Here is an 18,308-nt window from a genome sequence, read left to right on the forward strand (position 1 = left end):
TAATAATTAAAAAGTATCTTAAAAAAATAATTTAATTATTAAAATTTTAAAAATATTTTAATAAAAATATAATTTAATTAATAAAAAAAATTTATTGAACAGTATTTTAGTAAATAAAATTTAATGATAAAAAATAAATTTTTTGTTAAAAAGTATTTTTATAAAAGTAATTTATTTTTTTTAAAATAGATAAAATTAATATTAGTTAATACTAAAAATTTAAAATGATTTAAAGAGGGAGCTTTTTAAAAATTATAAAAAAATATATATATATTTTACAAATAAAGAAAAAAAATATTATTTTAATATCCTTTAGAAAAAGAAAATAAAATATTATTATTATTATTATTATTATTATTATTATTATTATTATTATTATTATTATCCCAACCCAAAATAATTTTTTGTTCAAAGCCATAGATTCTCACAACAGCCTACCTGAAAAAGAAACAGCATGCCCATATATCCATTATCAACAAAAACAGACAAAAATATTATCTTTTTTAATCATGTATTTATGCTTCTAAATTAATATATTTTATTAAATAATTAATCCAACACAAATTGACACAATCTTGCACCCCTGCTGCTCTCTCAGTTTTTATCTACATTTGCAAGTAAAGTAATACCACGCCGTTCACGCGTATAACTCATTTTATTGACACCTTCAGCCAATACTAAAAATAATTTACTACAGCACTGTAGTACTACCCTAAAAAAAAAGTAAAATACAAAACTGATAGTCACATAAACAGTGGAGAAAAAGAGAGAGAGAGAAGAATCTTTATGGTTTTATGACTTTTATCTACTTTACGTACATGGAGACTGACTTCACTGTAAAAAGAAAGAGCACGCATACCAGAGAGAAAAAAAAAATGATAGAATAAGATAGTTATAGATAAGAAATTTGAGAAATTTTAGTATTTAAAATTTAAATTAATTTTAATTAAATTATATATTTATCTAAAAAATTGAAATATATTTTAATTAAATAAAATTATTTAAATTAAAAAAATTGATTAAAAACTAAAATTTAAAAAACAAATAGTATTGTTTTTTTCTAATTGATTATTGGCAAGGGACAAAAGACGTGTGTACTACTGTACTATACTTGAATTAATTAACAAGAGAAAATAGTGCATGATTAGGTATAGTAATTGAAGTATGTTACCTCTATTACACACCCTTTCTTCAAGTTCCTCTATTACACACCCTTTCTTCAATTTCTATAGCTCTATCCGTATAACTCACTTCTCATCTCTCTGTCCAACAAAAAAAAAAAAAACCTCATCACTCCATTATTGCTCACTTCTTCAATAAACTCATTACTCATCCACTAATACAAGAGAGTCAAGCAAGCAATAACCAAAATGTTCACTACTTGAAGGTTTTTTTCTTATTTCTTATTTTTTTAAGTTTACTCAGCTCAATATGTAGTTCTCAAATGCAACAAGTTTCTAATAATAAAAATTTTTCTTTTTTAGCTGCAAAATATATGAGCTGTTGTTTGATGTTCTTTGGCTTTAATCACACTTCAGCAACGTCAGGAGGTATGATATATTGATTAGTTTTCAAAACAAGAATTTAGATCTGATTTTTTTATTCTAGTTTCTAATTTTCAGTCTTACTTCATATGTAAGGATTTAGATCTGATCTTCTCGTGCGGCTTCTTTTGTTATTATATTTCAATTTCCACCGTTTATTTAATTTTTAAAAGTAATGAAAATTAAGTACTAAAAAATAAATTAATATCAATAATGGTAGACTATGGTGTAATTTTTAAAACTAAATTATAGCTTTTTAAAAAATTATTTAAAAATTTATAAAGAAGTTAAAAAAAATAACTTCTCTTATAATACTACTACTTTTTATCATATTTCTATAAAATAAGTATTTTTATAACTAAAAACTCAAATACAAAATAACTTATTTATAAGTTACTTTTAATATAACCATTTATTGTTTAAACTATTTTTTTAAAAGGAACTTAATTAAAGTGTTTATCCAAACTGAATCTTAATACTACTACTTTTCATAAATTAAAAATTTAAAAAAATTACTTTTGAAGTTTCCAAACAAACCCTAAATCATGAAGGGGAAAAAACATAATATGGTAAACCTTCTGAATGTGCAATTTAACTGAGTTGTTAAGAGGTTCAAAAAAGATGTTAATTTCTGTATTTTTAAACTATTGTTCTGAGAGCTGAAATCAATCTGATTAATCGAGAATCGATCATGGAATCAATTTAGTCAGGATAAAAATTGATCGACAATAAACTGATAAAAAAAGGTCAAACAATCAATTAATCGGTCGAATTAGTTTGGTTTTTAGCAATTAACTGTTTAAAAATAATAAAATATAAAAAATTATTTTATTAAATTCTATTCAAGATGATCTAAGTTTGGTTGAATTTTTAAACCTCTAATTCTGCTGATTTGATTATTGGTTTAGCTTTCAGAACTTTTGTTTAAAACTGCCCTTTTAATAGGAACTGAAAAATTAAAAAAAATTATATTTTAATTCTTAATTTCTTCTGAAAAACACGTATATTTTTAGGCAAAAATAAAAAATATGTGTTAATCAATCATATAATTCTTTTACTAAAATAATATTTTTATATATTACAAAATTTATATGTATTAAATTATTATAGAAAAAAATTAGATAATTAAAATTAAAATTTTAAAAATATTTTATAAAAGTACTTGTATTTAAAAAATATGTAAAAAATATGATTGAAGTTAGTGCATTTAAAGATATTGAAAATTTTGAATTTATAAAAAAAAAATAGAAAAAACTCGTGAAGAGACTAATTTGAAGGACAACATTTAATTTTAGAGACTAAAATAAGTCATTTAGTGCAAAATCAAGGATTAATTTAATTAGTGCATATGTAACGATGATATAGCGCATAACACGTGAACGAATAGTATTATGACACGTGACATAAGCTGACACATAGACAAATAATATTGTGACACGTAGTATAATCATCCACGTTAGGATACCAATCCGTTATCATATTATTACATGTGGCTATATTATAATATGATACATCAATGTGCCGATAATAAAAAAAGAGTAAGAGATTAACGTAATGCACTCTTACCAATCTTAAGGATCTAAATTGGTACAATTAGAATTTGAAAGACGATTTTAGTGTACGACACCAATTTTAAAGACCATTTTAAGAATTTATCAAAATATTTATATATTTTGTTTAGATTCAAAAAAATCGAAACAAAAAGGGTCGGACTATGCTTCTGGGATGATATCTTTTGGATGAATTCGTTACTTATACACTGCTATTCAACCAAAATGTCTAAGCAGACCTCAAGCTTTGATCATTTGAAAACTTGATAGTTTGTTTTATATACATATATATATATTGTGTTCTCTGGTGACATTGTTTTAGATGGCTAGAAATGATTATGTGTTAATTGACAAATAATCTTCCAACAAATAACATGTATGGTCATCAATATACTGTTAATGTTGGTTGATTGAATAGTGTATTAAAAGGGAGTATGATAAATGGTAATTTTATTCGAGGCCTGTTTTCTCCAATTTATTCCAACCGCACACGTTAAAATACTTTTTTTTAAGCAAATTTCAATTTAAAGTTTGTCATTTACCAATCTCCCGTTTAATATGCTTTTCAATCAACCAGCATTAACAATATATTAATTACCATATGTATACTTTGTTGCAAGATTATTTATCAGTCAATACATGATCATCCTTAGCCACCCAAAATAATGCTACCAGAAAGCCCACCACACATATATTTATATATATATATTCTTTGCCTCTAACATTACTTTTTATCACCATAAGGTTCCACTCATTGATTCTTCAATGGCTGAAGTTGTTTCTGGTGTGGCATCAACACTCTTAGGCAATCTAGCAAAAAAATCATTCCAAGAGATTGCTCTAGTATGTGGTCTTAAAGATGATGTAAAAAAGTTTGAAAGTTCTTTGAGAACCATCAATGCATATCTCATAGATGCTGAGAACAAGCAAGTAAAAAACCGTAGTAGTATAGATGACTGGTTGAAGCAAGTCAGAGAGGCATTTGATGATGCTGGTGACATATTAGATGAAATAGAATATGAAGCAAAACTTAATGAAGTGGTCAAAATGTATGGAAGCATTGGCACCAAGGTCAACCGATTCTTCTCATATACAAGCAATCCACTTGCATTTCGCATGAGAATGGCCCACAAAATCAAAGATATGAAACAGAAGATGGATGAAAAAATAAGAGAAGGGAGAGACTTGGGTATAGTTGAACAACATGTCAACACTCCAGCTCTGGAGCACAATTTACCATGGCGAGAGACTGCTTCTTCATTGCCTTTCCGTTTGTGTGGTAGACTTGAAGAGAAAGAGGAGATTATAAATTCATTGATGACACAAAAATCACAAGCTAACGGTATTGATGTGATCTCAATTGTTGGGATTGGAGGTTTGGGAAAGACTACACTTGCACAAATGGTTTACAATGATACCCGAGTGAAGGCGAATTTCGATACATTAATGTGGGTGTGTGTTTCTGATGATTTTGATGTGAAGAAGCTAATACAAAGAATCATTCATGCTGCCTTAAAGAGAGAGAATGTGGTGGATGCAAATTCTAGTTTGGAATATATGATATCTCTTCTCAATCAAAATTTACATGGTAAGAGATTCTTACTCGTGTTAGACGATGTTTGGAATGAAAACCACAGCAAATGGGATGAATTGAGAAATCACTTGTTAGAAGCAGGTGGTGACAAAGGCAGCAAAATTATAGTGACCACTCGTAGCCAAATAGTTGTTGACATTGTGGGGAGTAATCTTTCAAAGAAGTTAGAAAGACTTCCTGAGAATGAATGTTGGCGGCTGTTTGTAAAATGTGCATTCCAAGAAGAGAAGGAAGAAGAGAAGTACCCAAGGCTAAAGCAAATTGGGGAGCAAATTGTTAAAAAATGCAAAGGAGTACCCTTGGCTATAACAACTTTGGGTTGCTTGCTTAGATCAAAATCCAATGATGAAAATGAATGGAGAAAAATAAAGGATAGTGAGGTGTGGAATTATCAAGAAGAAACTGACATTTTGCCATCACTTAAATTGAGTTACAATCACTTGCAATCAGAAGTAAAGCAATGTTTTTCATTATGCTCTTGTTTCCCAAATGATTATGAATATGATGGTATTGAGTTGATTATGTTCTGGAAGGCTCATGGACTCCTCCAACCTACACGCGAAGAGGAAGATGCAGAAGATATTGGGGAGTTGTATATTAAGAAGCTTGTTTCAACATCTTTACTTCAAATTGATAAAGAAAAATCTTTCTTATTTCCTAAGTTTCGAAATTTGATGGCATTTAAAAGATTCAAAATGCATGATCTTATACATGATCTTGCAAAATTAACAATGAAGGAGTCAAGCAGAACAAGAACTGTTGTGCAAGAGGAGCAACAAGAAACATCGATAGAATGGACCTCCGACAAGTTCAACTATCTGAGGGTGTTGCACCTAACAAAAGATATGGAGTTGTGCTCGTTGCCTGATGATTGCTTTGCCACAATGAAGAAGCACTTGAGATATCTCTTTCTTGGATATTGTCCTAGTTTGAAAAAGCTTCCTGATTCCATTTGTAAGCTGCAAAGTTTGCAGAGTTTGGGCCTTTATTGTGACAGCCTTCAAGAACTTCCCAAAAACATGAACAAACTCATCTATCTACAATATTTGCTTTTGATGGAGATCAAAATTACAAGTTTGTCTTCAATGAATATAGGGCGCTTCCAACAACTCAAATGCTTGTATCTTTTCAAATGTTCAAGGTTAGTGTCCGTACCAAGTGCTGTTGGTCGCTTGACTACTTTAAAGAAGTTGGGATTTTACAAGTGTGAAGAGTTGGTGAAGTTTGAGGATGAAGAGGAAGAAGGAAAGCAACATGTGAATTTAAACCTTCAAGTATTCATTATCGATGGAGCAGAAAAGTTGGATTTTTTACCAAAATGGCTTGAAAGAGCTACTAAATTGCGATATTTGAGTATAAAGGAGACAGGGATAAAATCATTGTCCACAAGGTTGCCGATGACCTCTCTTGAAGAACTTTATATCTATTGGTGTGTAAAATTGTCATCTCTTCCCAACATGGATCAAACTCATAATCTTCAATATTTAAAGATATCTTATTGTCCCGTATTATATGCAAAGTACAATAAGGAGACAGGTCCAGCTTGGCCCAAAATTGCTCATATTCCATATTGCAAGGTTAGTTCAAATAATCTATCTCATAATATTACAAATCTAACCATACTGATTTATTATTATTATTATTATTATTATTATTTCACTTTATGCATGAATAATTAATTGTTGATGTTTTATGTTTAATTAACCAGTTAGAGTTATATCTTACTCTCCCTATAATTAATTCTAACACTTTTTAAATTGACAATCTAAATTTCTTTTAAATAATTGTGTATAATTTATATATAAAAGGTATGATAGAGTGAACTAATAATTAGTCCTTATAATATGGAATACTTCCAAATTTTGAAAATGCAATATAATATAGGTTATAAATTTATGCTTTCAACTTTGAGTCATACCCTAGCCATGTTTCATTTTAATTTTAAGAAAATAATGATATTAAGATATTAAAATCAAAATTTTTATAAATGAAATAAAATTCCTTCTGTTAGTCTGTTGGTAAAAATTTTCCAAAGTTAGTTAATCATTGCTTTTAGTTATTAATTATCCAAATGTACATTACCTTTAATTATTTAAAGCTCGTGCAATATTCGTCAATAAAAATGAGCTCCACCAATTAATTATGTTTGCCTTTAAATTTTCACGGCCTAGCGGCACAATTATTATTTATTAGTCGTCAATTCATTTTAAATGTATAATAAGCAGAGTTTTTTTTTTTTTTTGGTTCAATTTAGAAATAGTGAAGAAGAAGAAAGCAGTTCTTGTCAATTGTTTGAATTTCTTTTTAATAATCTTTCTAAATAAATACATCAAATCGATTAACATTATTATGCCTGCAGCACATGTCTTGAATTTTAGTTATGAATCTTAATATTACCACTAATAATGGTAACTCTTTCAATTACTACGTATTATGAATTATTGTATTGAAAAGCACAATAAGCTAATTATTATGTGAAATACAAAGAATGAATAACTCAATCATTTGAATATTGACTATACATTATTTAAAATGAGCACAAAATTTTATTATTATTGTGATTATAGGAGTTGATGCATGAATCTTTATTTTTGGATAGTGAAATACTTTTTTATTGTCAATTGACAGAAAATGGAAATTTAGAAAATTATAAAACAATTTAATAGTATATATATATATATATATATATATATATGTTAAATTAAAGCTCAAGTTATTTTAATTTCATGAGCACTAGTCTGTCTACTGGCCTTGAATTATTGCAGATTGGATATTATGATTATGAAGATGAAAATTTTAACTTTACATATAGTTGATAATAATAGCATTATCTTTGCCTAATGGTTGTGTTCTAATAATTGCTTTGTTTGGCAACTCAGATTATATCTTTGTTGGAGACCATTAAGGAGGCTGCTAATAATAGGATCAGATATGATAGGATCAGATCACATCTGAGAGCAATGGAGGCTAGTATTCGAGCAATGTACTCCTCACACTTACAACACTAACTGTCTTTAGCTACAACTACTTTATAAATGCTTTAATTTGTGTGGTTCGATTGCTTTTGTATGTTCCATTTTCTTTTAAAACTGAAAGAAAGCTATGTAGCTGAGCACCTCAAACTTTTGGGTGTTGAGTTTGAAGTAGTTTGAATATGTCAAGGTTTTACTTGTTCTAAATTTCTATCTATTTTATTCAATTTTTAATTCGGTGTTACAGCTAAAATTTCTAATCACATTTGATTGTGCAAACAAATTTTACATCCAAGCATGCATTTTATTTTATTCATCCTTATTACAATTATAAAATGGTTAAATGACTTTTATAAAATACATGTTATTTTGTTTTAGTTCTTGTAATTACTTTTTTTTTTATTCACTAAAACTTAATAGGAGTGTTTGGATTTCTTCAATTCAGGACAACAAAATATATATTTATATAAATGACCACAAGAACATCTTATCTAAGCTTCATAAAATCTAGAGAAAAAGATAAATAGGTCCCTGACCTTTTGCCCCGCAGACATTTTCGACTCTGACCATTAAAAAATACTTTTAAGTCCCCGACTTTCACAAAATTTGGACGGATCAGTCCCTGACGGAGGCATTTGGACGGATCAGTCCCTGACAGAGACATTTAGACGGAGGGACTGATCTGTCCAAATTTTGTGAAGGTCAGGGACTTAAAAGTATTTTTCAATGGTTAGGGACGAAAATGTCCGCAGGACAAAAGGTCAGGGACCTATTTGTCCTTTTCTCTAAAATCTATTAACCTTTTAGTAGCTTGAAAATTAGAGACTTATAAAATATGGCCAAAAATAATTAAAATAACAAAAGGATTATTGAAATCCTATTAATTAATATTAATATATTTGTTAATTCAACTATATTAGGTGTACACTAAAATTAACTACTAAAATTAATTTCTAGTATAAAATACACATTAAAATACAGAATAGTGAGAATACACATTAAAAATAAATTAAACTATATATATTTATACAAAAATACATAATAATTAATTTTAGTGTACAAATTAAATAATATTTTTGTTGTTAACTAGAAGACATTGGAGAGTTGTATATTAATAAGCTGGTTTCGCTTCTTTGCTTCAAATTGATGCTTCTTCGGTTCTTCCTACTCCTTGAATTTGAAAAATTCAATGACATTTAAAAGACTCAAAATACATGATCATGTACATGAACTTGCAAATTAACAATGAAGGAGTAATTGGCCTATTACAAATTCAACTATCTAAAAGTTTTCAAGTACTTGATATTAATATGGATCATTCAAGTTGAAAGATTTACCTGACTTTATAGAGCTATTAAATTGCGTTATTTGAGAATATGGGGAGGAAGAATGGAATCATTTCCCACATGCTTTCCAAGTGATTCTCTTGAAGAACTTCATATCATTTCTTGTAGACTCTTGTCATTTCTTCCCAACAACATGGACTAATTCTATAATCTTCAATTCTTAGAGATAGATGATTGTCCTATACTAAGTGCAAGGTATAACAAGAAGACAGGTCTGGATCTGAAAAAAATTGCTCATATCCCACATTGCGAGGTTAGTTTATTCAATTTCTAATGCTTTATTTATATTTGCATGAAAATTTTTAATAAAAATCGAGTAAACAGTCAAATTGGTCTCATCACTTATATTTTAAATTAGTCTCTGAAAGATTTTTTAATCAAATTTATCATTCACAAGTTTTAAATTTCTTAAGCTTTATTTATACTTATTATGTCACATTAATAAATTTTGACGCCGTCAACAATAAAAGTGACAGAAAGATTAACGTGACTAACTTAAAATCTTTAAAAGACAAATTAAAGAATTTTTCAAAAACCTATTTAGAGAACGAATAATTTTTTCAGACTTTAGAGACGATTTTGACTATTTAAGCGTTAAAAATCCTTTCACACATACACTTACTTGTTTGTGGCTATATTTATTATTTCATATATCATCTCTAGTAGCTAGTAGTGTAGCCTTGAATTTTTGCAGATTGATGGGCAAGACCAAAATGATGATAATGACGATGATGATGAAGATGGACTAGAGGCAATAAATTAAAGATCAAATATGAAGAGAAGAAAGAGAAATAAAAAGCATTATCTTTATGTGTAGTGTCTTTGTCTAATGATTCTGTTCTAATTACTTTGTTTTGTGTACAATTCATGTTTTTTAGCTACAAAACTTTATCCTTTATATAATGTTGCCTTATTATTTAAAACTAAAGTAAAGCTATGTATTTGGCCACCTCAGACTTGAGTGTGTATGTTGAGTTTGAAACTATAAATAATATATTAAGTTTGAATTGTTCTGAATGTTACAATAGGTTAATTAGATTTTTAATTGGATGTTATAGTTTAAAAATTTCCCAGGTTTTGATTGCATAGAGAATTTAATACTACTCAAGTACTTTATTTCGTTCATCCTTTAAGAATTAAAAAATAGTCTAATATGAAATATTTTAGGCTTAACTAAGTTTTTAGTTTTTATGAAAATATATTATTTTGCTTGGGTTCTGTAATTTTTAACTAAAACTAGAAGATTTATTTTGGTCATTGTTCTCATCCGTTTTTGATAAATAATGATGTAACATATTAAATACTGGCATAACAAATTCAAATATTAACCTTGGCCTTAGTATTTGGGATTTTTTTTGTCAAATATAAGTTAAGAAGCATTTTAAGAATATTGATGTTTCAGTAATTTTATTCATTAATTATAAAATATATAATTATAGTTGAAATTAATGATTAAAATTATTGAAATATTAATATTTTTAAAATATTTAAAAAAATTAAATAGTAAATACATAATGCCAAAATGACAAATTGATCATAACTATAAAAACAATAAACATAAAAAATTTAGGACAAATATATGTCAAAAAGCTCAACAGCTACCATATTTAAAAATTAAATACAACCAAAAATAAAAAATTTATTTAGCATTAAAATTTAAAATTAATAGAATAATACAACCATAAATTAAAAGTGCAGCATAATTTCAAGACCTAAAAAAAATACCATGTAGAACTTGTGAGAAATGATGTGTACATAATTTTTTATACTCCTTTTTTATATTTTTTATGGTATAAAAGATAAAAATTTTTAACTTTTCCGATTGTTCATATCACATTGGTCAAAATTCTTTCTTTTGGAGGGTGCGTAAATTGATTTTTTTTAAAATAATCAAAAATTGAATTTCAAATTTTAAAATTATAAAAATTCTAATATTATATTATAATACTATTTTTTTAAAGAACTTAAACTGATAAAAAAATACATAATTAATTATATCTAACCATAATAATAATATTAGTAATTCATACTAATATATATAATTTGGGTTCTACGATAATTATTATTATGGTTGTTATAGTAGTATTATTGAAATTAAAATTATATACTTTTATATTATTGCAAAATTTTTTTACTTTTATTTTTAATATTAAAAAATATTACTTTACTTTAGGTTGATAAAGTTATATGGTAAATATAACACCAATTATATATAAAGAAATTTTTAGAGACCAGTCATTTTTAATATTTTTGTTATTATTATTTGTCTAGGATAAATATTAAATTATCTTTAATAAATAAATTTTATTAATTTATGTATGTAAATTTTAAAAAATGTAAATGCAAGCTATATTAATTTATATGTGCAAAATTTTAATAAATATAATTATAAATTATATATTTATTATATATAAAATATTTATAAATATAGATATAAATTATTATTGATCAAGTGTTGGCTAAAAATAATAATATTTATTAATCATATAATATTATTTTATATATATATATATATATATATATATATATATATATATATAAGGGGATCAAAGTAAAAGAGAAGATAGACACCAAAAGAAAAAGAAAAGGGAAAGAAAAGAGGCTGATTTTTTTTTATATGGAAGAAATATTGGTGTTTTTTTGAGAAATGGGATTATTTGGTATAATTACAGATGGGTGGATTTTGTAGGTGAAAAGTCAACACGTGGGGGGCGTGGTGGACACGTGTCAGCATCCTGGCCAACACGTGGGAGGCGTGTTAGACACGTGGCAGCGTATTGGCCAACACGTGGAGGCGTGTTGAATGAGTTCTACAATACTGTAATACACTTCAAATATCAATATTCAACCAAAACACCATCTCCATTTCCATATTAAAAATAATTTCTGAAGAAAAGAATCTTTTGTTTCTTTTTAGTTAATTTTTCATAATTGATTATTGGAAAGGGACAAAAGACGTGTGTACTATACTTGAATTAACAAATAACATTAGAAAATAGCGCATGATTAGGTATAGCAATTGAAGTTTTTACCCCCATTCCACACCCTTTCTTCAATTTCTATAACTCACTTCTCATCTCTCTGTCCAAAAAAAAAAGAAAAAACCTCATCACTCCATTATTGCTTACTTCTTCAATAAATTCGTTACTCATCCACTAATACAGGAGAGTCCAAGCAAGCAATAACCAAGATTTTCACTACTTGAAGGTTTTTTTTTTTCTTATTTCTTATTTTTTTAAGTTTACTCAACTCAAATACAACAAGTTTCTAATAAAAGTTTTTCTTTTTTAGCATTTCATTGGTGGGAATTTCTTCACTGCAAAATATATAAGCTGTTCTTTGATGTTCTTTGGCTTTAATCACACTTCAGCAACATCAGGAGGTATGATATATTGATTAGTTTTCAAAACAAGAATTTAGATCTGAATTTTTTATTCTAGTTTCTAATTTTCAGTCTTAGTTCATATATATGTAAGGATTTAATTAGATCTGATCTTCTCGTGCTTCTTTTGTTATATTTCAATTTCCACCGTTTATTTAATTATTTTAAAAGTAATGAAAATTAAGTACTAATAAATAAATTAATATCAATAATGGTAGACTAAATTAATATCAGTCTGATTAATTGAGGAATCAATCATCGAATCAATTCAGTCAAGATAAAAACTGATCTACAATGAACTAATAAAAAACAAAAAAAGGTCAAACAATCAATTAATTGATCGAATTAGTTTGAATTTTAACGATTAACTGTTTAAAAATAATAAAATATCAAAAATTATTTTATTAAATTCGATTCAACGTGATTTAAATTCGATTGAATTTTTAAACCTCTAACTCTGCTGATTCTATTATTGGTTTGGCTTTTAGAATTTTTGTTTCAAACTGCCCCTTTATATATATGTTTTATCAACTATGTTAGATGTATATTAAATTAAAATTAGTTATCAAGGTAGAATATACGTTGAGTCATCGAAATATAAAATATATATTAAAAATAAATTAAATTATACATATATTTATACATAAATATATAATAATTAATTTTAATAGTTTATTTTAATAAGCAAAAGTATTTTTAATATTATATTTTATATATTAACAAAGTGTAAGAACTAATTTTGGACAAAATATTAATAAAATATCTTTCTTGTACTATTTGACAAGTTCATCAGAATACTGGATTTTACATTTTAAATAGGGTAAATTACACATAAGCTAAAGTTTGGGAGATAAATTACTATCATTATTAATTGCTTCCACTTTTATATTAACATTTGATTTTGTTGATGAAATTTGGACTGAGATTTGTTTTATGCTATGAATTTTGAAACTGCTTTTGAAAAGGGATTTTCAATTTGAAGTTTGTCATTTACCACACTCTCCTTTAATATACTTTTCAATCAACCAGCATTAATAATACATTAATTCTCCATATGTATAATTTGTTGCAAGATTATTTGTCAGTCAATACATAATCATTCTTAGCCACCCAAAGCAATGCTACCTGAAAACATCCACCACGTATATATGTATATATATATTTTTGGCCTCTAACATTACTTTTTATCACCATAAGGTTCTACTCATTGATTCTTCAATGGCTGAAGTTGTTTCTGGTGTGGCATCAACACTCTTGGCCAATTTAGCAACAAAATCATTCCAAAAGATTACTCTAGCATGTGGCCTTAAAGATGATGTAAAAAAGTTTGAAAGTTCTTTGAGAACTATCAATGCATATCTCATAGATGCTGAGAACAAGCAAGCAAAAAATCGCAGTATAGATGAGTGGTTGAAACAACTCAGAGAGGCATTTGATGATGCTGGTGACATATTAGATGAAATAGAGTATGAAGCAAAACTTAATGAAGTGGTCAAAATGTATGGAAGCATTAGCACGGAGGTCTGCCGATTATTCTCGTACACAAGTAATCCACTTGCATTTCGCATCAGGATGGCCCACAAAATCAAAGATATGAAACAGAAGATGGATGAAAAAATAAGAGAAGGGAGAAAATTGGGTATAGTTGAACATGTTAACACTCCAACTATGGAGCACAATTTACCATGGCGAGAAACTGCTTCTTCATTGCCTTTCCGTGTGTGTGGTAGACTTGAAGAAAAAGAGAAGATTATAAATTCATTGATGACACAAAAATCAGAAGCTAATAGTATTGATGTGATTTCAATTGTTGGAATTGGAGGTTTGGGAAAGACTACACTTGCACAAATGGTTTACAATGATACCCAAGTGAAGGCGAATTTCGATACATTAATGTGGGCTTGTGTTTCTGATGATTTTGATGTGAAGAAGCTAATACAAAGAATCATTCATGCGGCCTCAAAGAGAGAGAATGTGGTGGATGCAAATTCTAGTTTGGAATATATGATATCTCTTCTCAATCAAACATTACATGGTAAGAAATTCTTACTCGTGTTAGACGATGTTTGGAATGAAAACCACAACAAATGGGATGAATTGAGAAATCACTTGTTAGAAGTAGGAGATGACAAAGGCAGCAAAATTATAGTGACCACTCGTAGTAGAAAAGTTGCTGACATCGTGGGGAGTAATCTTCTAATGACATTAGAAGGACTTCCTGAGAATGAATGTTGGCGGCTGTTTGCAAAATGTGCATTCCAAGATGAGAAAGGCGAAGAGAAGTACCCAAGGCTAAAGCAAATTGGGGAGCAAATTGTTCAAAAATGCAAAGGGGTGCCCTTGGCTATAACAACTTTGGGTTGCTTGCTTAGATCAAAATGCCATGATGAAAATGAGTGGAGAAAAATAAGGGATAGTGAGGTGTGGAATCTCAATCAAGAAGAAACTGACATTTTGCCATCACTCAAATTGAGTTACAATCACTTGCCACCACAACTAAAGCAATGTTTTTCATACTTGTCTTGTTTTCCAAAGGATTACAAATATGTGGCAATTGAGTTGATTATGTTGTGGATGGCTCATGGACTCCTCCAACCTACACGCGAAGATGAAGATGCAGAAGATATTGGGGAGTTGTATATTAAGAAGCTCGTTTCAATATCTTTACTTCAAATTGAAGAAGGATATCCTTACCACTACTTTGATTTCCAAAATTTAATTACATTTAAAAGATTCAAAATGCATAATCTTGTACATGATCTTGCACAATTAACAATGAAAGAGTCGAGCAAGACAAGAACCGTTATGCAAGAGGGGCGACAAGAAGCATTGATAGAATGGACCTCCGACAAGTTCAGCTATCTGAGGGTGTTGCACCTAACAAAATATATGGAATCAAGCTCGTTGCCTGATGATTGCTTTGCCACAATGAAGAAGCACTTGAGATATTTGCATTTGCAAGCTGGAAATTGTCGTAATTTGAAAAAGCTTCCTGATTCCATTTGCAAGCTGCAAAATCTGCAAAGTTTGAGCCTTCGTGGTTTTGACGGCCTCCAAAAGCTTTGCAAAAACATGAAAAATCTCATCTATCTTCAATATTTGCATTTAGAGATGGAAATTACAAGTTTGTCCTCAATGAACATAGGACGCTTCCAACAACTCAAATTCCTGTATCTTTACAACTGTTCAAAGTTAGTGTCTGTACCAAGTGTTGTTGGTCGTTTGACTACTTTAAAGAAGCTGGGTTTTATTTTTTGTGAAGAGCTGGTGAATTTTGAGGATGAAGAGGAAGAAGGAAAGCAACATGTGAATTTAAACCTTCAAGTATTCTTTATCGATGGATTAGAAAAGTTGGAGGCTTTACCAAAATGGCTTGAAAGAGCTACTAAATTGCAATATTTAAGAATAAGGACAACAGGGATAAAATCATTGCCCACAAGGTTGCCAATGACCTCTCTTGAAGAATTTTATATTGTTGCCTGTGAAGAATTGTCATCTCTTCCTAACATGGATCAAACTCATAATCTTCAATATTTAAAGATATCTTATTGTCCCGAATTATATACAAGATACAATAAGAATACAGGTCCAGATTGGCCCAAAATTGCTCATATCCCACAATGCGAGGTTAGTTCAAATAATCTATCTCATAATGTTACAAATTTAACCACACTGTTGTTGTTGTTGTTGTTGTTGTTGTTGTTGTTGTTGTTGTTGTTTCAATTTATGCATAAATAATTAATTGTTGGATTTTTAATTAACCAGTTAGAGTTATATATCTTACTCTGCCTATAATTAATTCTAAAACTTTTTAAATTGACAATCTAATTTTCTTTCTAAATAATTGTGTGTAATTTTTATATAAAAGGCATGGTAGAGTGAACTAATTAGTCCTTATAATATGGAATACTTTCAAATTTTGAAAATGATAAAACAATTTAATTGTATTTAGTATATATATGCATGGTTGAATTAAAGCTCAAGTTATTTTCATAAGCACTAGTTGATGAAGATTATTGCAGATTGCTCTGCATGGTTGAAAATTATTGCAGATTGCTCTGCATGCATATTGAAGATACCGAAGATGAAGATGATGATGATGAAGGCCTTGAATCATTGCCAGTTGATGAAGAAGAAAAAGAAGAAAAAAAAAAGGATAATAATAGCATTATCTTTGTGTAATATCTTTGCCTAATGGTTGTGTTTTGATAATTGTTTTCTTCTAAAACTGAACAAAATCTATGCATGTACAAGTATTCAGTTTGAAGTTTGATATGTTAAAGTTTAAATTATTATTCTAAATTTCTTTAAAGTATTGAGTCACCAAAAAAAAATTTAATTGGGTGTTATTGTTTAAAAATTTTTAAATAAATTTAACAGTGTAATAAATTTATAAAGAAATTCTAAATTGTTATCAAAATTTATTGTTTTTGGTTATTATTTTTAGCCATTAACTTATTTTTTTTAAGCTTAGTAATTTAACAACATATTTTAACTCACACTTTTAAACATTGATAGCTAATTAATAGCCAAAAATAATAAATTTTGATGTTCTTTTAATATTCCTCAAACTTATATTCAACTACTTTATTTTGTTCATCTTTACAAAAACAAATAAATTAAATTAAATATTTTAGGGGCTTGAAATATGCTTTTAAATTTTATAAATTACATGTTATATGTGGTTTCATTTTTCATAACAAAAAATGACATTTTATTTTATTTCTTTGGGTAGTATGCAAAGTAGATGAACATTGTTTTATTAATGCTTCTTTGATGAGAAAGACAAGATACATATTAGCAATTACAATAATATTGATCTAGTTATGATCAATAGCATGGAGTTTAATTTCTAACTTGCTACACCACCATTACATATTACTGTCATGAAAACTATCTCAAATTTAGGGGAAGTTTAATTGGTATTTTTATTTGTAGTGTTTTCAGTTGTTAGAATTTTAGGAAAAAAAAGTAAAAATATAAAATGAGAATAGAAAAAGTAATTTTTATTATTTTTATTATTATTATTTTTTATAAACTTCTAAATATAAAACGGAAAATAAAAACATATAAAAAAAGAGTTTAAATATAAAGTTAACTGAACTCAAATATAAAGGATTTTTTTATATAAAATAAAAAAATTTATTTTCAAAAAAAATTAATCAAATTTCAAATTCAGAATTTTTTTTTTTTTTTTTTTTTTTTTTGCGTTAGGGAGAAGTTCATTGTTTCCCTCGACGAAACTTTGGCCAACTTCAAGATGTTCGCCAAAATATAAAACCTGTGGACCCCCTTTTCACGTTTCACTTTTTTATCCTTCTACACTTTCATCCTCTCTTTTTGTTAGACTCTATTTTTAGCATTTTTATAAATTTTAGATAATTTTGTTCTTCTAATTATTTTTAATTTAATTTATTGTTGTATTATTTTATGATTTTAACATATTTATTTAGTTAGATTAAGTTTTGTTGTTAGTTTTTAATTTTAGTTAGTTTGATCATTATTTAGTTTGATAATTAGATCATATAGTTAATTTGCTCTACCATGTATTATTAATTTAGATATTTTAGTTAGTTTATGTTGGTTAATGAAAAAATTAATTTTGATTATTATTTCAATTGAACTAGTTAAGGTTTAGAGTAAAATTATAGTTTATGGTCTAAGTATTTAGATTTTTTAGATTTATTGCAGTTGGGTTTGAGAATAAGTTAGTTTATTTTAAATTATTTTTTTATTTAGATTACTATTTCAGTTGAACTGATTATAGTTTAGGGTTAAATTATATGTTATGGTTTAGATAATTAGATTAAGTTTAAATATGTTTGATAAAAAATAAGTTAACTTAAAATTATTGTATTTTAATTTATTCCATTATATTGTAGTTTTATGGCGCAAAATATGTTAGAGTATAAGAATACCT

The 18,308-nt window shown here is 27.5% G+C and overlaps 2 protein-coding genes across 2 annotated transcripts; both read left to right on the top strand.

Moving 5' to 3' along the window:
* The first annotated feature begins 1,182 nt into the window (after positions 1-1,182).
* On the top strand, positions 1,183-7,892 carry LOC130960478 (putative disease resistance protein RGA1). Its single transcript, XM_057885878.1, has 4 exons — positions 1,183-1,387; positions 1,485-1,550; positions 3,839-6,265; positions 7,568-7,892. The coding sequence occupies exons 3-4, from the start codon at positions 3,860-3,862 to the stop codon at positions 7,694-7,696; spliced, it is 2,535 nt and encodes an 844-aa protein (XP_057741861.1). The 5' UTR covers positions 1,183-1,387; positions 1,485-1,550; positions 3,839-3,859; the 3' UTR covers positions 7,697-7,892.
* A 4,119-nt stretch (positions 7,893-12,011) lies between these two features.
* On the top strand, positions 12,012-16,661 carry LOC130961316 (putative disease resistance protein RGA4). The gene is made up of 4 exons (XM_057887129.1): positions 12,012-12,213; positions 12,298-12,388; positions 13,586-16,015; positions 16,411-16,661. Exons 3-4 carry the CDS (start codon positions 13,607-13,609, stop codon positions 16,426-16,428), a joined length of 2,427 nt encoding a protein of 808 aa, XP_057743112.1. The 5' UTR covers positions 12,012-12,213; positions 12,298-12,388; positions 13,586-13,606; the 3' UTR covers positions 16,429-16,661.
* The last annotated feature ends 1,647 nt before the right edge of the window (positions 16,662-18,308 follow it).

The sequence above is a fragment of the Arachis stenosperma genome, chromosome 2 (genome assembly GCF_014773155.1).
Source record: "Arachis stenosperma cultivar V10309 chromosome 2, arast.V10309.gnm1.PFL2, whole genome shotgun sequence".
Lineage (NCBI taxonomy): Eukaryota > Viridiplantae > Streptophyta > Magnoliopsida > Fabales > Fabaceae > Arachis > Arachis stenosperma.

Coding starts and splice junctions, on each gene's coding strand:
- LOC130961316 (XM_057887129.1), top strand. CDS start 13,607: ATGGCTGAAGTTGTTTCTGGTGTGGCATCAACACTCTTGGCCAATTTA.
- LOC130960478 (XM_057885878.1), top strand. CDS start 3,860: ATGGCTGAAGTTGTTTCTGGTGTGGCATCAACACTCTTAGGCAATCTA. Junction 6,266..7,567: donor CTCATATTCCATATTGCAAG/GTTAGTTCAAAT, acceptor TTGGCAACTCAG/ATTATATCTTTGTTGGAGAC.